This window comes from Ailuropoda melanoleuca, chromosome 2 (assembly GCF_002007445.2).
Source record: "Ailuropoda melanoleuca isolate Jingjing chromosome 2, ASM200744v2, whole genome shotgun sequence".
NCBI classification, from domain to species: Eukaryota; Metazoa; Chordata; class Mammalia; order Carnivora; family Ursidae; genus Ailuropoda; species Ailuropoda melanoleuca.
This window is the reverse complement of record NC_048219.1, coordinates 28,049,737-28,071,678: the sequence shown is the minus strand read 5'-3', so window position 1 is coordinate 28,071,678 and position 21,942 is coordinate 28,049,737. Positions and strand designations below refer to the sequence as shown.

At 39.0% G+C, this 21,942-nt stretch overlaps 1 protein-coding gene across 2 annotated transcripts in view; it reads right to left on the bottom strand.

The window, feature by feature from the left end:
- SCP2 (sterol carrier protein 2) overlaps nt 1–21,942 on the bottom strand; it is a 112,776-nt gene that overhangs the window by 17,226 nt on the left and 73,608 nt on the right. For both annotated transcript variants that reach the window (XR_004623085.1, XM_011220396.3), the window contains exons 12-13: nt 13,811–13,964; nt 4,831–4,933 (exon numbers count right to left, since the gene is read on the bottom strand). Coding sequence is in view for 1 of the 2 variants with exons in the window: in XM_011220396.3 (XP_011218698.1) it covers nt 4,831–4,933; nt 13,811–13,964 (257 nt within the window). In the remaining variant the exon portion in view is untranslated. The remainder of the gene's footprint in view (nt 1–4,830; nt 4,934–13,810; nt 13,965–21,942) is intronic.

Here is a 21,942-nt window from a genome sequence, read left to right as displayed (position 1 = left end):
TTAGATGTAACACCCAGTGCCCATTACATCACATGCCCTCCTTAATGCCCATCACCCAGGTACCCCATCCCCTCACCCACTGCCCCTCCAGCAACCCTCAGTTTGTTTCCTAGAGTTAAGAGTTTCTTATGGTTTGTCTAATATTCATTCTTTTAAAAAAGATTTAAGGGTTTGATATGTTTAGGCACAGTGGTATAAGTACCTGAAATACTCAATTATTATCCCTGAGGAACTTGCATAGACTGATATCAGATACTAACCTCTGTTTCTATATAAGCAGAGAGCCTGGCCTAAGTTCTTTCTTTTTGTTGTATTTTGTTTGTTTTAAAGTATACAATTCGGTGGTATTTTAATATATTCAAAGCTGTGCAACCAACACCACTATCTAATTTTACAATGTTCTTATCACCCCAAAAAGAAACCCATAGCCCCTGGTAGTCATCCCACTTCTCCTCTCCTGCTAACCTCTGGCAACCACCAATCTACTTTCTATCTCTGTGGATTTGCTTATTCCGGACATATCATATAAATGGAATCACACAATATCTCACTCAAATTATTCTAAGTTAGCTTTAGGAGAAATTATTAATGGCAATAATAACCTTTTTAGGGTTAAAATGTTTTCAAATACTTTTGTATACATTATTTCCTCAATCTCCATAAAACCTTGTAAGTAGCTGGACAGGTATTAATATTAGCTCATTAAGCAGAAAAAACAACTGAGACTCATAAAGATTAAGAACCCTTTGGACTATTCTCTATCCTGTTGCCAATTAACTCATCTAATATAACTCATCTAACACTAACATAAGCCATCTAACACTTCCAGGTGTGAATTTCTTAAATGTGGCTCCCCAGAGCCTATAGGAGGAAATCTGACTTTACATATCATTCAAGATTCTTCATAATCTGAGGGATATTTATCTGTTCTTATCCAGCCACTTTTTTTCATCCTCCTCAGGCTTTATGTTCCAACAATACTGATCACCTTGAATTCCATAAACATATGTGCCTCCATGCCCTTGTTTATGCCCTGTCCCAGTTCACTCACCTCCTCCTATTCACATTCCCACCCCAACCTCATCAAGTCCCCGCTCACTTGCTAATTCTTCTGGGAAGGCTTTTTTGCCTGTACTGGATACTTTGATAGCCCTTTGCACATGCATCCATGTTTCTTGTTAAAGCAGTATATTTTTCCTGGGAAAATCTCTCCATGTCTATCTTCCCACTAAACTCTGTTCCCTGAAGGGCAGGGACATATGTTTAGTAAGTAGTACAACCAGAACTCAGTCCCAGTTTGGTTTAACTTCAAATTCAATGCTCCTGTTGTCTGACCATACCATACTACAAAGTTGGTTACATTAATACTTCCAACTTAAGCCTATGAAAGCAGTGTGTCTCCATGAATGAATTTTAAGTACAAGTCTTCTTCACATTTCTTGAGATATTTCATCCCTCAAGTTTCTGTGAAGACAATCTAGAAGGGTGGGTTAATAACCCTGGTGTGGTGGGCCACCCAAGAGCCAGGCTCCCTTTGGGGCCAGCAGCCCATGAATGACTATTTCTAGGTGCATTCACACCATCTGTGGGCATAATGCCTCAGGAACAGACACCAACAAGTCAGAGCAGGTAAACACCAGCAAACATTTAGAAATTCTACTTAGCATACTGGGCGAGAAATTCCTTCCAACTCCTTAAAACAGATATAGATTAATTTTACACTTGCTGTTATTTTTAAGAACTGATCCTCTTATAAAATAACATTTTTCATTGAAGAAGTGAGACAGTAAATGGACAAGGAGAGAGTTAAAAGGAAAGAAAATACCCATTTGTTGCAAAACTAAAGATCATTAATACTAAGAAAGTTCTAAGTGCCTCCTTGAGTGGAAAAAAAAAAAGTATTTCTTTCTTCTTGAGTGGAAAAAAAAAAGTATTTCTTTCTGAGTAGGCAAAAGGTCAAGGAGTAGGTTCTGTCTCAAACTTAATTGGAACAGAAAGTTAAGACAGAATTCAAAGAAGGGCAATGGGGTATTGCTAACGGACAAAAGTGGAAATAAAATCTCTGGCCAGATTTCCTTTGCTAATGCAGAAAATGCATGAATTGACAAAAGATTCCAAGACTTTCACTTTCTAGTCCTCCCAAACATTTAGGAAACTTACAATCGTGGGAAGGAAACAAGGGGACAAGGTCCCCACAAGTGAGGTTATGGAGGGAGGAGAAAAGAATTAAAATGGGAGCCAGAGGAATACAATTGCAAAGCTAAAAGAACACTGTGAAATAAAAACAGCACTGCTTTGTTAACCCTAATAATGAAGTATTCAATAACTGACATATAGCTTACCACACACTCTCTATTTTTATTTGATTTTTTGGGGACAGAATAAAGTTGAAAAAAAAATGGGACAATTTGGCAGAAGCAAATATCCTATGGGTTGCTCTGCAGGCAAATACTGGTGGCAAGAAAAAAAATTCAAGCTGAGCCCTGATAGGGTCCAACTTCAGTTCAGTGGGCATATATAATGAAAGTAAAAACAATAACAAGAGGGGCACCTGACTGGCTCAGTCAGGAGAGTATGCAGCTCTTGATCTCAGGGTCAGGTGTTCGAGCCCCACGTTGGGGGTAGACAGTATTTAAAAAAACAAACAAAAAACTAATAATGAAATATTTTTTCCTACTAGATTGGCAAAGATTTTTGTTTTTTTATTTTAATAGATTTTTATTTATTTATATGATAGAGAGAGCACAAGGAAAGGGAGCAGCAGAGGGAGGGGAGAAGCAATCTCTCTGCTGAGCAGGAAGCCCGATGTGGGGCTCCCAGGACCCTGGGATCATGACCAGAGCCGAAGGAAGATGCTTAACCAACTGAGCCACCCAGGTACCCCATAGACTGGCAAAGATTTTTTAAAAACCAGCCAACACATAGCACCATGAGAAGGTATGAAGAAAAAAACAGTCACTCCCATGAATTGTTATTAAGTTTGTAAACTAGTGCCCTCTCTTTGGTGGATAGTTGGTAATATATACCAAAATGCAAAATACACATATCCAACGACTCAAAAATTTCCCCTTTATTTATGCTAAGATGATCATGGCATTAAGTACTTAAAGAGGAGTAAAAAAGGAAATTTATTATACCACTATTTTACTTGCAAAATTTAAATACAAGCAATGTTCATCATAGGAGGCTAGTTAAATAGATTATGATACATAAATTCAAAATGTACTAGATGGTCTTTAAAACTGATGGTAAGGTTTATATTTATGTGAATGGAACACCGTCAAGAGAAAAAAGCAGGTTATAAAGCAAGTATAATGCCCCCATGCAGGTGTATCCCCACAAGATGGTGGCAGGACAGGTCTACAGCTCCTGGGCCAGTGCCTGCCTGCCCAGAACCAGCAAACCTGGCCCTCTCTACCTCAGGAATGTCATTGATCATGAAAATCCTAGAAACGCAGGGTCCTTTGTCAAGACACATCAGTCAGCACTGACTGTTTTCCACTCACAGTGCATATCAATCACCTCAGATGTTAATAAGTTCTTTGTGCTGCAATGAGGAGGTAGGACAGACACACAATGTATGCCTTTCACACTATAGCACAGATGAAACACACAGCTTAACTGTTCTGAATCCTTTTATTTCAGCCCACTTTGGTCAGCTTAAGAGATGTATAATTGGAATTGTGTTACTGTGGCTGTAACTGTGCCTTATTAGTCTGAAAATTAAAATCAGTAATGATATCCCGAGATGCCTTTAGGTTTGAAACAATGATGTAAATATGTAATCTTGCTTAGAGAGAAGAGCTCTCAAAAATTAAAAAACCCTCTCCTTTTTAAAAACAGTTACTGTTAGATTTCCTTAGTATGATTATTATCTATCAAGAACTGGTTATTGTACATAAAAATAAATTTGTATACAGAATACAATTAAAAAACCCAACACGTATCGTATGATCCTAGTTATGCAGAACTGCATACTCACATACATGGAGAGAGGTCTAAAACAATGCCAACCGCTGTTAACATTTTAGTGAACTCTAAGTAACGGCATTTCAGGAGATTTTTAATTTTTCTTTTTCATATGTTCTGTATACTGTAAATTTTTATTTATTTATTTATCAGAGAGAGAAAGAATGAGCACAAGCAGAGGGAGCGGTAGGAGAGGCGGAGGGAAAAGTAGACTCCCCACTTAGGAGAGAACCCGATGTGGGACTCAATCCCCAGGACCTTGGGATCATGACCTGAGCAGAAGGCAGACACTTAACCGACTGAGCCACCCACGCACCCATGTGAATTTCTTTTAAATTAGCATTATTTTTATAAGAAAAATACTACTTTGAAAAAACTCAAGCACAAAAGATTTCTTTTTATAAGGAGTGTTGATCTTAGGTACCTTTAAAGACTCACCTTAAATATTATTCTTTTTTAATGATTCTAAGTAAGGTCTTTTTAATTCAGAAGGAAGTTACACCAAAATAAGTGAGAATCCCTTTACATATGACCTTTGTCCAAAATTATTATCTCCCTGACAAAGAGAGGAGTGAGGAGAGTGACAAAGGCTAGCCTTTCCTCTATAGTTCAGATGTCACAGCATTTTACCATAGCTCTTTATAGAAATCAAGCGTGGAGATTTGTTCATCTCTGAAATGCGCTCTTACCAGAATTACAAAGAAACTGTAATAGTACACTCAGAAATCTAAAATACACTCAATACTTGACAATATCATATAAATTTTTAACTTGTATCATTTCATGGCAACACCAGACATCTATATCACTTTCTCTAGCCTCAAGGTCCTCTTGGCAGTATTTTAAATAAATCTCTCTTACCTCTTCAAGCTTCTTCTCAATCTCCTTAAAGACAACATTTGCCTTAAAGCCGTCAACTGCAGAGCTGGTTGGAACAGCCTCAATTTGATGAGTTCTAAAAGAACTGGTGAAAAGAATCAATTTCAATCCATGCAGTCATAAAGATACTAGGTTTTTCAACACTTAACAGTAGTAATTTTCAAAAAAACTCTAAGAACAGAGATGTTGTGGCTCTTACCCAAAAATCATAATTAAGTCCATAAAACAATTAGGCTTTTCTTCCCCTTTTCTTCAACAAATATTGAATGCTCACTAAGTGCTAGGCATTGTTCTTAAAAATACAGTAAACCAAAGAAACTCACCCTCATGAAGCTTATATGCTAGCTGGGGAGAGAGACAATGAAGAAGCAAAAAAATAAAAGATACAGGGGCACCTGGTTGACTCAGTCGGTTGAGCGCCTGACTCTTGGTTTCGGCTCAGGTCATGATCTTGTGGGTTGTGAGATCCAGCCCCCTATCAGGCTCCCAGCTCAGCGGGGAGTATGCTTAAAGATTCTTTCCCTCTGCCCTTCCCCCCACTCTTGCACGCACGCACGCTCACGCACGCTCGCTCTCTCTCTCAAATAAGTAAATCTTGAAAAAATAAAGAAAGAAAGAATACAGTTACTATAAAAAAAAATGGGGCACCTCAGTCAGCTAAACGCTCAATTCTTGATTTCGGCTCAGGTCATGATCTCATGGGTTATGAGATCTGGCCTCCACATCAGGTTCCATACTTAGAGCACAGTTGGCTTGTCCCCCTCCCTCTGCTCTCCCCCACCCCCTGCTCATTCTCTTTCTCTCTCCCCCACCCAAATAAATAAAATCTTAAAAAAAAAAAGAAAAGAAGGCAGGTTAAGAGGATACAGAGAAAATATACATGTGTGTTGGGTATTCTATTTTATTTTTTATTTTATTTTATTTAAATTAAATTAATTAACATATAGTATATTATCAATTTCAGAGGTAGAGTTCAGTGATTCATCAGTTGCATGTAACACCCAGTGCTCATCACATCATGTGCCCTCCTTACTGCCCATCACCCAGTTACTCCATCCCTCTACCCCTCTCCTCCAGCAACCCTCATCCTAGAGTTAAGTCTCTTATGGTTTGTCTCCCACTGATTTTGTCTTATTTTATTTTTCCCTCCCTTCCCCTAGGGTGTTCTATTTTAGACAGCCTGGTCAGACAGGACTCTCTGAGGAGGTGATATTTAAATTAGGTCTTAAATTATGTAAATGAGCTAGCCCGTACAGATTTAGGTGGGGAAGCCAGTTCTAAACTTCCAGTATAAAAAAACTTGAGGAAAAAACTAGCTTGGTGGTTAAAGGAACTATAAAAAGGCCAGTATGACTGGAGCAGAGCAGAGATGTAGAAGGATCTAAGGTCACAGAAACATGCACAGCAAGACAATAAGGAGCTTTAGAGATTATGGTTAGGAGTTTGGGTTTTAAGCATAATGAGAAGAATTGTATGGTATATGCTACGGAGTAGCAAGATCCAATTTCTATGTTTTAAAAAAACAAATCTGGCTGCCAGGTGGAAAACTGTAAGGCTGCAGAATAGGACAGCAGGAAGACTGGTAAAGAGGCTACGGCAGTAGTCCAGGCAAGGGAGGATGGTGATGAGAACATAGTTATAGGGGCGCCTAGGTGGCTCGCTCAGTCATTAAGCGTCTGCCTTCCGTCCAGGGCGTGATCCCGGGGTCCTGGGATCAAGTCCCGCATCAGGCTCCCTGCTCCGCTGGGAGCCTGCTTCTTCCTCTCCCACTCCCCCTGCTTGCGTTCCCTCTCTGGCTGGCTGTCTCTCTCTCTCTCTCTCTCTGTCAAATAAATAAATAAATAAATAATCTTAAAAAAGAAAAAAAAAAACAACAGAGTTATAAGCAGGGGTTGGACTCAAGATTTACATTTTACCTGTGACACAGAGATGAATTTAACAACCATCTGCCTAATGGTGGTTTGATAGTTAGGGAACAACTACAGATAAATGACCTGATGTAGCACAAGGAACATAGTCTTTATAGCTACAAAGGCCTGGGCTTGAATCCCAAGGGCTTCCTTCACTCACTAGCTATATGATTTGGAGTAAATTACTTCACCTCTATGCACCTCTGGTGGGGAGGTAAGGAGGCACCTAGCAGAACCCCTGGCCCATGGTAAAAAGTGATAGCGTGACTGGTATAGGCTCCGGAGCCTCAAGTGTGAGATACAGAAAGAAACTTGAGGGGTCTGAGGAAAAGGAGGGTGTTAGGTAATTCCTCTGACACACCACAAGCAGGCTGGTGGTGGCTGGGACCCAGATGGGGACAACACAGGAAGGATATATTTGAAGGAGTCAAGAGCACATCGGTTGCTCGGTAAGCATTTCTTTCTTTCTCTATCCTTTCTCCTTCTTTCTGTCTCTCTTTTCCTTGTCTCCCCATCTGCCGCATCCATTTCTCCTTTCTCCTCCCTTTCCTTCTTTCCATCATTTCATAAATATTTAATGAGTGCCTGCTACATACCAAGCATTGTTCAAGGTAGTGGGAGTAGAAGGGTGAACAAGTCAGACCTGTTCTTACTGAGTTTATATTCTTCTAGTAGAGGAGAAAAAGGAGTAAACAGACAAAATAATCGCAAGTATTAGGAAGGAAACAAAAAGAGGAACCTACTTTAGGTAGAGCAGTCAAGGAATGATATCTCAGAGCAGCTAAATTTAAGCTAAGACCTTATTAAAAGAAGAAAAGGAGCTGGCCATTCAAAGAGGAAACTGCAAAGATCCTGAGAGAGAAAGGAGCTTGGTATGTTAAAAGAAAGTAAAACAAAAGCAGTCACTAAAACGCAGTAAGTGGGGGGAGAGTGATATGAAATGAAATTGGAGAACTGGGCAGAGGCCAGATCATACAGGCTAAAGTAGGGAATTCGGGGATCTACTGAAATGATTAAGTAAGGAAGTGAAATACAGTCGACCCTTGAACAACACCGTTTTGGACTGCATGGATCCACTTACATGCGGGTTTTTCCCGTCAATACAGTACAGTACTGTAAATGTATTTTCTCTTCCTTATGATTTTTTTTTTTTTTTTGTAACTTCCATCAGCCGCTTTTTTTTTTTTTTTTTTTATTTTTTAATTTCTTTATTCGACAGAGATAGAGACAGCCAGCGAGAGAGGGAACACAAGCAGGCGGAGTGGGAGAGGAAGAAGCAGGCTCATAGAGGAAGAGCCTGATGTGGGGCTCGATCCCACAACGCCGGGGATCACGCCCTGAGCCGAAGGCAGACGCTTAACCACTGTGCCACCCAGGCGCCCCCCTTATGATTTTCTTAATGTCACCTTTTCTCTAACTCACTTTATTGTAAGAATACAGTATATAATACAAAGTATGTATTAACTGACCTTTCATGTTATCGGTACGGCCTCCAACCAACAGTGGTCTCTTAGTAGTTGTTAAGTTTTTAGGGAATCAAATGCCACTTCTGGGAATTTTCAACTGCACAGGGTGTCAGTACCCCTAATTCCCACAGTGCTCAAGGGTCAACTGTAGTTTCTTTTGATGATTCTTACAACAGTGTGCAGAATGAACTGGGTAGGGGGGTGGGGGATGCGAGAACAGAGGTGGGAAGAATAGTTAGGAGGCTGCTGGAATAGTCCAGATAAGAAGTGATGGTGGTCTGGACTTCAGTAGAGGCAGTCTACCATCTGCCCCATCCAGCAGAAATGGAGAGAAGAAAGTGGATTCAAATGTATTTTAGAGACAGAATCCATAGGCTTTGCTCCTGGACAATGGGGGGATTTAGGGTGAGGGGAAAGGGCAAGGATGATTTGGGTGTTCCTGAATAACTGAGGAGATGGCAGTACCATACAGTGATAAAAGGAAGAATGAGGAGGAAGTAGAGGGGATCGAAGTTCCATTCTAGGCACATGAGGTATGAGATGGTTGTGAGACAAGAAGGCAGTTGGATATGAGTCTGGAGATCAGAGGAGAGGTTGAAGCTGGACATAAAGTGGAGGTAACCATCAACATAATTAAAGTATTTAAATCCAGGGGAACCAGGGCATGGGGATGGCTCAGTCAGTTAAGCGTCTGCCTTCAGCTCAGGTCATGAGCCCCATATCCGGCTCCCTGCTCGGTGGGGAGTCTGCTTCTCCCTCTCCCTCTGCCTGCCCTCTGCCGCCATTCCCCGTTTGTGCTCTCTCTGTCAAATAAATAAATAAAATCTTAAAATAAATAAATAAATCCATGGGAACTGATAAACTTGCCTTAAGGAAATTATAGAGAAAGAAGAGAGCCCAGGACAACACCCTATGGAACTCCATTATCTAAAGAGGAAGCAGCAGCCAATGATACAAAAGGAAAAACCAGAAGAGCATGGTGTTGCAGAAGCTGAGAAGGGAGAAAGAGTCTGGGAGAGAGGGATAAACTATGTCAATTGCTGCCAAAGGTCAAATACCCATTGGATTTGGCACCATGCAGAGTACCGGTGACTTTGACAAAAACAATCTGAAGAGTGAGGGAAGGTAGAAGTCAGATTATAGTGAATTAAAGAGTGAAGAAGAGAGAGAAATAGAGATATTTTGAGTTGATGGCATGAGAAAGACATGAATTTGGGGGGGCCAAGGACAATTTTTGTTATAGCAACTTGAACAGACTAAGACAGCAGGCCTCAATTTATCCAAGATACAGCTCGAAACCAGAAAGTAATAACAGAAAAGAGAAATATTGTTCAACAATGATCTAAATTAAAGGAAAAAAAAGTTTAACTACAAATTAAATGCAATTGGTCACTGCTCTTCAATATGACCTCTCCTCATTTTCTCAGTTCCTACGGCAGCACTGGACATTTCTTACCCACACTGCGCCAGCTGCCTCCTAAGGGTTCCTGACCTCTGGTTTCTCCACTATTCAACTCAAAGTAATGCCAGACTGATCTGCTTAAAGGGCAATATAACCACATGATCTTTTGATAAAACTCATTTTGTGGGCTCAGTTCCAAACTCCTGAGTAGAGAATTTGAAGGTTTCAAAACCATAATCCAATCTAGTTACAACTGTATCTCGTGTCACCAACACAATGTTGACTCTGCCCATCTACCAAGGCAAGAAGAAAATAATCCACTCTGTACCCACACAGTACAACCACTCACCAAACCCTGTATCTCAAACTTCTGTGCCTGGAATACCCTTCCTCTACCTTCCTGCTGGGCAATCCTAGTCATCTGGTTTAAATTTACCTTCTTCATAATAATTTCTTCCTCTGGGATTCAATAGGGTTTTGAAAAAACTATGTGTGCCTTCCCTACATACATAGAGGACCCCACTTGGGGGCCTGAGCATGTAGAAGTTGCTCCATCAAAGTTAGCTAAATAAGAAACTAAGTAAATCAGATCATGTGCAACTGTTACCAACAATATAATGACTTATAAGAAATATTATTTGGTCATTCAGATGACTAAAATGTATTTCTTGATATATTTGATCTTCATTCACAGTTTCTGAAAATGCTTCAAAGCCATAAAGGTGAAATGAGTGTCTTGTTATTAATGAAGGTGACTTACGGACCCCACCACACATCACCACCACCAGGGAGGGGAGAGGAGCTGGAGGTTGATGAACCAATGGCCAATGGCTTGGTCAATCATGATTATGTACTGAAGCCTCCATAAAAACGCAAGAGGACAGATTTTTGGCCCTTTTCTGAGAGCTTCCACACTTAGGAAACCAGAACCCTTCCTCATACCACCAAGCCAGGGCCCAAGCTCCTTTGTTTGGGACCTCGCATATGTGTCTTTTCATCTTATTATTGATTTGTACCCTTTAATAAACTGGTAAAACATAAGTATTTTTCTGAGTTCTGTGAGCCACTCTAGCAAACTAGTCAAACCTAAGGAGGTCGTCGTTGGAAACTCCAACCTGTAGCCAGTTGGTCAGCAGCACAGATAACAGTCTGAGGTTTGTGATGCATCTGAAGTGGTGGGTGGGGCCAGTCTTGTGGGACTGAACCCTAAAGCTGTGGAATCTGATGCTATCTCTGGGTACACAGTGTCAGAACTGAGATGAATTCAGACCTACTGGTGTCTGAGAATTGCTTGGTGTTTGGGGAACAGGTAGTGGGAACTCCCATTCCCCATGTTGGAACTGGGTCTGGGAACCCTAAAAGAGTACCTTAAAATGACCTTGTTTAAAACAAAAACACAGGGGCGCCTGGGTGGCACGGCGGTTAAGCGTCTGCCTTCAGCTCAGGGCATGATCCCGGCGTTATGGGATGGAGCCCCACATCAGGCTCTTCCCCTATGAGCCTGCTTCTTCCTCTCTCATTCCCCCTGCTTGTGTTCCCTCTCTCGCTGGCTGTCTCTATCTCTGTCGAATAAATAAATAAAATCTTTAAAAAAAAAAACCAAAAAACCAAAAAACAAAACACACACACACACACACACAAAAAAAAAAACCACAACCTTGCTTTAAAACTATATTGTACCATTAGATTCTGAACCATTTTCCCAACTTTGGCCTTTGCAGTGAGTTATGTTGTATCACTAAGACTATCAATAATACCTTCAGTATTTTCTTATTAGTCATTAATTCTTATTAGTCATTCGTACAGGTATCCCTGCTTTTCAAAAGTTCATGTTACACCACTTTGGTTCACACTTTGCTTCTACGAAAGACCTACATTAGTACCTGTTTTTGCTAACCAAAAGAAATCCAAAGAGGATTTTGGTTTTTACTATAAAAAAAAAAAGGTAAAAAGAGATAATAGCGTTCAATGTTTGTTTTGCAGCAAGCCATTTTGGAGGCAGTGCATTGATGGAGAGTGGCACCTCCCCCAGGTTCTCTCCCCCAAGAACTACACTCAGCAGGGAGCCACAGCTTTGAACTGTGTCTGTGAGCATCTGTGCTTTATCTCAATTTATTTTGTGCATCCGTTAGCAAGATGTGTCCTAAGGTATCAGAAAAGCATAAAAGAGATTATTCTGGGGGTCTGGGAAACACTCAAGAATTTTTCCATGTAAGTTAATGGTAAATGCTTCTTCGCTTTACACCATTTTGGCTTAAGAAAAATTTCATAGGAATGCTCTACTTTTGGATAGCAGGGGAAACCTGTGTATCATCTGGATTTTTTTTTCATACTTCTGTCTTCCCATAAATATCACTGTAGCTATTTTGAACCAACTCAATCTCCCAATTATTTAGTCTCCTGAAATTAAAAAAACTATGAGAATTCCATGTTTAAAATAGAATGTATTGCCCCAAATTCATAAACTTCTAATCTGAGCAAATTAGATACTATACTAATTTTTATGCTGACTCCAGTAGCTCTTTATAGTTTGGCTTTTACATGAGGGTTTTCAACCTCAAATATGAACTGGATGAAATTCTAGAAGACAGTACGGACTGATGATCACCTTTAGGAGGAAAATCAAAAATTCAACATTTTAACACTTTTTATTTGATTCAATTCAAGAAACATTCACTCTTTATGTCAGAGATTCTTACAGGGGTGGGGAGAGGTCACAACAGCCTTAGGCCTCAAGGATTTCATATAAGGGGAATAAAAATGTGGCTATACCACAACTAAGCCAAAACTGGATATGGGTCCAAGAGGTACAAAGTGTTGTGGATATTTAAAAGCAGATGGCACCAGAGATGGGCCTTCAATGACAGAATTTTCACAACAGAAATGATATTCCAGGCAGAGAAAGAAAAGTGAAAGGACAGAAGAGATTCAAGAGCTTGTAAAACATAAGAATATAATGGATTCTGAAAAAAAGTGTGTCACATATCCTTTTCGGAACCAAAAGTGTGAAAAAAAAATAATTACCAAGAATTTCAGGAGAAAAAAAGGAGCCAATTAGTGTCCACAGCTACAGCAGGGTTAAAGAGAACAAGAAGAGAAAACAAAGACAACATTTCATAATCAGATCACTGGTGGCCTTACCTGACCTCTGTGGTGAGGTCAAAAACTAGACCATAAGAAAGATATTTCAGAATGGACCTCCCCCGCCCCCAAAAAAAGTGGCCCAGTATATAAGGCTCATCACAAAAGAAAATAAGGCAAGAAGAAAAATAAATTTTTATCATATGTAAGACCTGACCATATTTGCTAACAGAAGGAACGGAATCAACAGAAAAGCAAAGATGAAAAGATTCAAAAGGGAGAGGGTATACTTAATGTTTGGAACAAAGTTACAGAACATGGTTGGAAACAGAAGCATGCAGAGGACAGCCAGGCCTTGGGAAGGAAGAGGCACTTTTTGCCTAAGGGAAGGATTAATGGGCACTTCTGAGACAAAAGCAAGGAAGTTCAGGGATCCTGAAAGGCTTGGAACAGAAAGTGCTTGGAGATTTGAGGAGCATAGGCATTTGATAAGGGCAGGAAGAAAATCAGCAAGAGACAAATAAAAGGGATTCTAGCAGCAGCGTGTATTCAGAAACATACACGTGCAGAGAGCCAATTAGCGTATTTAATAACTTTCTCCAAACCACCTCAGAAGCTTGGGATTCTATGCAGGGAGAAAACAATTTTGAGAAAGGAAACCGAAAAAGTGAACTTGCCTAAATTAAAATCACTCCGGTTGGCAGGTCTAAAACAAGTAGTTTTAGGTCAGCACTCTTGACTATGCTGCCTTCTTTTTTCTTTTCTTTTTTTTTAAAGTAGGCTCCACAACCAGCGTGGAGCCCAATGCGGTGCTTGAACTCACCACCCTGAGATCAAGACCTGAGCTAAGATCGAGTCCCTCGCTTAATCGACCGAGCCACCCAGGCGCCCCTATGCTGCCTCCTTTTTTGAACAAAATTTTCCTAAGGCTGGTTAAGTTTAAAAGCTAATTGCCATTTTAAAGGTTTTAAAGCCAGGGTGCCAAAGCAATGTGATATTTACTCAGTACTAAGACAATAAAATTTGGACTTTATACTTGCACAACGTCATCAAGCTGTAAAAGTCAGGATTCATTAACCGACAAAACCCGGAACGCCACTTACCTGGCAGCTTCAGGAAAACCCATCTTGTAGAGCGTCACAACCACAGCTCCTCCAAGGCCTAAATTATGCTGCAGAGCAATCTTTGCACCAGGAACCTGCCTTTTTCCGGCTTCCCCTCTCAGCTGCCAGCAGAGTTCGGCGCACTGAGCCAGACCTAACAAATCGAACACCGAGCAGTCAGGTTCCCTTGCTATTGAAAGCTGCCCCAACCAGCTTTCCGAAGCCCGACGAGAGCTTACTTTTAATTAAAATATTTAAGCCAAGAAAATGTTTGCATAAATAATAACTTCTCTGAAAAACCATGAGGGTTTCTGCAGCCAATTTTTTTTTCCCACCTAAGTCCGTATTTAGACAATATTCAGGCTTAAGAAATTCCCTGCGCTCTTTATTCCAACCTGTCATCTTTTGGCAATGCTGAAAAAGGAAACACCGAATATACAGTTCTCTGCCAAAATTGCATGAAAGTAATTTAACTAATTTTACCATTTTTAATGTATTAAAAGAAAATAATCAAGGATTTGGGAGTTCACTATCCCTAAAAAGTTTAGCTAGTATACAGAATTTTCCTGATTTTCCCCCAAATATTTCTCAACAAGTATGGATTTTCATAAGAATAGAATTTGTCCCCTGGATAATAAAACCAAAGGTTTTTAGAGCTGGAAAGAACTTAATGATGTCAGGCTGAGAAAGTGTAAGATTAAGTAGGTCGTGAATGGTCACGTGACACTAGAACCCCTGTCTCCTGCTTTGCATTCATTCATCTTTCTACCAGACCAGCTATTTAAGAATACCTGAGTTAAGAATGTTCTAACAGGACACACCGGTTTCAACCGTCATGAAGGCAGAGCTATTTAGGTCTACCAACAATGTCTGTTCTTCTACCTACATGCCCAATCACAGCTTCTGATTCCGGAGTTCCTGTGACAATTACCTGCTTATGACCCTGTTAAAAAGAAAACCACAGGTCCAAAATGGTGTCTTTTAGACCAAGTTCCCAAACCAAGGCTTAAATCCTCATCTAATTTTAGTTTCAACCTCCCCCAGAAATGCAGTCTTCACTAGTCAGGAATTTTTTGATCAGTGCCAGAGTCTGCCACCTAGGCCCTCCGCATCCCCCCCCACCCAAGATGAAGTAGTCTGCAAGATATAAGACCCCTTGCTTTTCCACCTAAGGGAAAGCAGCCTCACCTGGAACAATCCTTTTCTTTTGCTAATAACTTTTATGCCCCACCCTCCTATAAAAACCTTCCATTTTAACAACACTTCAGAGACCCCCCTTCTAAATGGGATGCTGCCCAATTCATTAATCATTTATTAAAGCCCATTAAGTCTTTAAAATTTACTCAGTTGACTTTTTGTTATTTAACAAATTCTAACCTCCTCAAGAAACTTAACTGCCACTTCTTATTTCCAAGCGGTATGTATGTGTTTACAGAATATATATCTTAAGCACTGTTTTAAAAATAGGTAACTCCACAAACTATAATGATTTTTTGAGTTGTGAACATTCTGAATATTAATGAAGAAGATTAAAATGAAACATTGGGGCAGTTAATTTTACTAGAAATCTGACATATAGAAAGCTCAACCATTCAATGAATATGTAAAAGGCAAAAAGTATTCACACTGATCTTACATACACATGGGCAGGAAAATACAGCTAATTTTCTTCACAAAATAATAAATATACATAGTTCACAATATTTGAGAAAATACTCAACCTCACCTTGATTAAATAGAAAAATGTCATTTTTAATCAAATTGGTAAGGATGCTTTTTTGTTTGTTTTGTTTTGGGTAAGTTTGTTTAATCTCTTTAAATAAGATAAAAATAAAATGGAGTCATAAAAAGTAATCCAAAAGAAGACTGAAAAATAAAAAGGTAGAAGGGAATAACAAATAGCAGGGACAAAGAGAACACAAATAATAAGACAGACTCAAACCTAACGATATTAATAATCACGTCAAATTTAAATAGTCTAAAGACCCCAATTAAAGGCAGAGATTGCCAGAATGGAAGAAAAAAAGCAAGACTCAACTAAAGGATGCTAATGCACTTCAATTTTTTTTAAAGATTATTTATTTTAGAGAGAGACCAAGCAAGCAGGGGGAGGGACAGAGGAAGGAAGAATCCTGAAGCAGACTCCCTGCTGAGCACAGAGTCCTGACATGGGGCTGATCCCAGGACCCTGAGATCATGACCTGAGCCAAAATCAAGAGTTGGCCACTTAACCAACTGAGCCACCCAGGCACCCCAATGCTAATGCACTTTATTATTTTTTTTAATGCACTTTAAATATAAAGTCACAAATAGGTTAAAAGTAAAAGGATGGAAGAAGATATACCACCTTAATACTAGTTAAAATATGAAAACTGGAATGGCTATATTCAATCAACCAAAGCAGATTTCAGAGCAAAGACTTAGCAAGGAAAAAAGGCCATCTCCTAATGATAAAGGGATAAAAACAAAACTGTCTTTATTCACAAATGATATGATTGTCTAAATAGAACACCTGACGGAGTTTTTTTTTAAGCTAATAAATTTAATAAGTAGTTTAAGCAAGGATAGGAGATGAAAAATTGTTTGTACAATACAAAAATTGATTATATTTCTACATACTAGCAATAAAAAATTGAAACTGAAAAATATCATTCACAAAAACATCAGAAATATGAAATACCTAGGGATAAATACCACAAAAGATGTGTAAGACCTATACGGTGAAAACTATAATACATTGCTGAAGAAAGCTAAAGAATACCTAAAGAAATGGAGATAAATATTTTGTTTATGGGTCAGAAAACTCACTATTGTTTGGATGTCAATTCATACATTCAACATAATCCCTCAAAAATCCCAGGAAGATTTTTTTTTAATAGAAATCAGCAAGCTGATTCTAAAATTTCTATGGAAATGCAAAGGAGCTAGAATAGCCAAATAACTCTGAAAAAGAAAAAAAAAGTTGAGAGCTAAGGCTACCTAATTCCCAGAACTATTACAAAACTACAATAATCATAAAAGTATAGTATTCATGTAAAGACAGACAAATAGACTACTGAACAGAAAAGAGAGTCCAGAAATAATCCCCACATATTTATGAACAATTGATTTTTGACAAAGGCAATGCTATGGAGAACACATACCTTTCCCAACAAATCGCACTATAACTGGAAATACATTAAGTAAAAAATGGACTTGGATCCATACTTTGTGCCATACACAAAAATTAGTTCAAAATGGGTTATAGATCTAAATGTAAAGCTTAAAGTATAAAATGTCTACCAAAAAAACATAGGAAAAGGTCTTGGTGACCCTGGATTAGACAGAGATTGCTTAGATCCAAAACCAGAAGTAAATCCATAAAAGAACAAACAAGTAACTGGGAGTAATAAAAAATAAAAAACTTCTACTCTACTACTAGAAGACACTACTAAAAGAACGAAAAGGAAGTCAGACTAGGAGAAAACTTTTGCAAAGTATATATCTAATAAAGAACTTAGATACATAATATATCAAGAACTTTCAAAACTCAATAAAAAAACCAACCAGGGGCACCTGGGTGGCTCAGTTAAGCATCTGCCTGCTCAGGTCATGATCCTGGGGTCCTGGGATGGAGCCCCACATAGGGCTCCCTGCTCAGCAAGGAGTCTGTTTCTCCCTCTCCCTCTGCCCCTCCCCTCTGCTCGTGCTCTCTCTCTCTCTCTCTCTCTCAATTAATAAAATCTTTAAAAAAAAAAAAGAACCAATTGTGTCCCAAAATAGGCAAAAGATTTGAATAGACTCTTCAGAAGAAGATACACAAATGGCAAATAAGCACTTGAAAAAATGCTCCACATCATTAGTCATTAAGGGAATGTAAATTAAAACCACAAGGAGATGTCACTACACACTGGTTAGAATGATTAATATTAAAGCCTGACCACACTAAGCACTGATGACGATGTGGAGGAACGAGAACTCTCATACACTGCTAGTGGGAAGGTGAAACAGTAGGATCACTTTGGAAGTCAGTCTGACAGTTTCTCAAAAGCCAAATTATGGAAAGAGCCCAAATGACCACTGACTGATGAACGGATTAAGAAGGTGTGGTATATATATATACAGTGGAATATTACTTGGCCACCAAAAAGAATTAAATCTTGCCACTTGCAACGACATGGATGGAGCTAGAGAGTATTATGCTAAGTGAAGTAAGTCAGAGAAAGACAAATACCATATGATTTCACTCATATGTAGAATTTAAGAAACAAAACAAATGATCATGGGGAAAAAAAGAGAGAGGCAAACCAAAAAACAGACTCTTTAACTACAGAGAACACACTGATGGTTATCAGAGGGGAGGTGGGTGTGGGGAACAGGTTAAATGAGTGATGGGGATTAAGGAGTGCACTTGTCCTGATGAGCACCAGATGTTGTATGGAAATGCTGAATCACTAAATTGTACACCTGAAACTAATATTACATGGATGGTAACTAACTGGAATTCAAATAAAACTTAAAAAAAATGTTAAACACATACCTAGTGTATGACCAGTCATTCCACTCTTAGGTATTTACTCAAAAGAAACCAAATGTTCATACAAAGATTTATACATGAATGTTCACAGTTCATAGCAGCTTTATTTGTAGTAGCCAAAAACTATAAACAACCCAAATCAACAATAAATTGTGATATATCCATACGATGAACTACTACTCAGTAATAAAAAGGAATGACCTATTGATTCATGCAAAAATAAATAAATTTCAGGCAGACAAGAACAGAGAATACATACTATAGGGTTCCATTATATAAAACCCTAGAAAATGCAAATTAATCTATAGTGATAGAAAGCAAGAGCAGTGGCTGCTTTGGGATGAGGGGTGAGGAGTAATGAGAGGGGGGATTACACAGAAGTATACGTGAAGAAACTCTGGGTTCATGGATATGTTTACTATCTTGACTGTGGTGATGGTTTCACAGATACATATATTTCAGAACTTACTAAATTTTACATTTTAAAATCAGTTGATTATATGTTGATCTTACCTCAACATATAGCCATTAAGATATTAAAGCCATTAAGATACTAAAGCCAAGATATTAAAATAAAATAAGAGGTATATAGGCACAATCTTCCTTCTCCCTTCCTTTCACTTGGCAGAGCAAGAAAAGCCAGGGATTGCTCCTAGCTATCTCTACCTGCCAACAGGTATCAAGAGTAAACACTCTCACTTGGGTTCCATTTCCCCTGGCACTGGAGAGTATACATTAGAACTAATGATAAAACTTAACTTTCTTCACTTCACAGTGGCAAAACACACAAAATTCTGGACCATGGGAATGAGGATAGGTGGCCTATAGGACATGAGGAGATACTAAAATAGATGCTATGGTAAAAAGCTATTTAGGCCTTACTTACTTTTTAGAGTCAGTGCTAGATTTAGGTCTTGCCAGTCATCATCCTAGGATTTATTTCTTTTGATGACTTCTTACAGAGTAGAAGAGGCAAGCCACAGTTTGAGTATGCCAGGTCTCCTGGCTCAGATTTCATTTTCACCCAAATCTTTAAAACCTAACTTTATAATATCTAAAAAGGTATTAAAACATGTAAACAAAAATCACATGATAGAATAATATGTGTACCATTAAAAACATCAAGAACAATGTGAATTCAGTAGGAGAAATAATTATATCACATTGCAGGATCAGAACATCTTCGAATTAGAAAGGATCTAAGAGTTCATCAAATCTCAGGCCCTAACAAATAGGCAATTCCCCTCACAACATTCCCATCAAGTTGTTAACTTGTATTTTTCATACACACCTCTGTGACAGGCAACACATGCTCTCAACACTTCTGAAAAGCCATGTTTGACAGTAATTTCCTCTATCAGCCCAAAATCTAGCTTCCCATGAATTTTTCCTAACTTTTCCCACACTGACAAGTTTATCCCCTCCACCCTATACCACGTTTCAGATGTTAAAGGAACAATAATTTATTCGACCATCCCCTTTACATGTGCAAACTCTTGTATGGAGTACTGTTCAGGGTACAGAGACAAAGGAAATATGGATTCTACCCTTACAGGCTCTTAGTCAAATGCAGAGATTTTTTTTTTAAACCACAAATAATTACAATATATACTATAAGTATAAATGTCAAAAAAGAAGTACTGAGAAAGTACAATGAATTCAGAAAAGGGTCAAGAGTAATTCAATCTGGGGCGCCTGGGTGGCACAGCGGTTAAGCGTCTGCCTTCGGCTCAGGGCGTGATCCCGGCGTTATGGGATAGCCCCACATCAGGCTCCTCTGCTGTGGGCCTGCTTCTTCCTCTCCCATTCCCCCTGCTTGTGTTCCCTCTCTCGCTGGCTGTCTCTATCTCTGTCGAATAAATAAATAAAATCTTTAAAAAAAAAAAAAGAGTAATTCAATCTATGGAAAGGATGAAGAAATTAGGGAAAGCATCATAAAGCAGACAGCACTTGAGATGGACCTTTCTCCTGAGAAAAAAGCATTTTAGTGAGTGTAGTGGTTAAGAGCTTGGACTCTGGAAATACACTGCCTAGCTCTGAATCCTAGCTTTGCCACTAGTTTGGTGACTTTGGGCAAGTTACTCTGTGCTTTTATTTTTCCACTTTTATAAAATACAAAAATAGACATGAGAATTAAATGAAGAATACTTAGAACAGTGCCCAGCACATACTGTGTAAATGTTTGCTGTTGTTATTCAGAAAACAACAAAGAGAGTTTGCAGAGGTGAGAAGGAATTAAAGGCGTCTGGGAAAAGCAAACAGTCCATTTTAATTTAAACATTTAAACATTTTGGTTTCATCCAAAACCTGGCTGGATATAAATGCTAGCACAAAACCTGGCCTGTGGTAGGCAATTAGTAAATCCTTACCTCGCCACTTTTCTTTCCCTTTTTTTTCTCCTCATAGTTCTGGTTTATACTTTGCCTGAATTTGTGCATTCTGCCTTGTATAGTAACTATTTGCATCATCACATTATCTACCTCTTGTACGCCTGGGTGGCTCAGGTCATGATCCCAGGGTCCAAGGATTGAGTCCCGCATTGGGCTCCTTGCTCAGCAGGGAGCCTGCTTCTCCCTCCGCGTGCCACTCCCCCTGCTTGTGCTCTCTCTCTGGCATATAAATAAAATATTTTTTTAAAAATAAAAGCTACAGGGGCGCCTGGGTGGCACAGCGGTTAAGCGTCTGCCTTCGGCTCAGGGCGTGATCCCGGCGTTATGGGATCGAGCCCCACATCAGGCTCCTCCACTATGAGCCTGCTTCTTCCTCTCCCACTCCCCCTGCTTGTGTTCCCTCTCTCGCTGGCTGTCTCTATCTCTGTAGAATAAATTTAAAAAAAAAATCTAAAAAAAATAAAAAATAAAAGCTACAGAAGATTCTGAATCAGTACATCAGTAGACACTATATTTGAGAACCAATTACAAGAGCGCTAGTGGGGCTCAGTCAGTTAAGCATCTGCCTTCAGCTCAAGTCATGATCCCAGGGTCCTGGGATGGAGACCGCATCAGGCTCCCTGCTCAGCGAGGAGTTGGTTTCTCCCTCTGCCCGCCCCCCAATCCCCTGGCTTGTGCTCTCTTTCTCACTCTCTCTCTCAAATAAATAAATAAAATCTTTTTTAAAAATTAAAAATAAAAATAAATTAAAAAATAAAAAAGAGAACCAATTACTTAGATCACCTAATGATAAAGTGGGCACACAATAAGCATATTTGAACTTTCATGGACCGAAAAATGAAAGATCAGGACCTAAAACTAGATTGAAGCCGTACTGGAAAGGCACTAAATGCCAGGCTTAATTGGCACAAAAAGCCCAACTAAATAACCAACTTTCAGCTTCAAAACAACAACCCCTTGTAAGAAGCTGTATCTCAAATCACTTTTGTGCCCTTTCAGCAGATCACAAACATCAACATGCATTTTCAAAAATCAGATATAGCTAATAATAAGCTAAAGTCAAACTTTATTTATTCATTTTAAACAAGTGTTCCATAAGCAGTAATGCAGTATATATGAAACCACATTAAAAACTGAAATAAAATATGATACTATAATTTGGACGCTAACAATTTAAAAATCTAAATTTTAATGTGATTTTTCTAATTGAAAAATCTAAAAGGGGG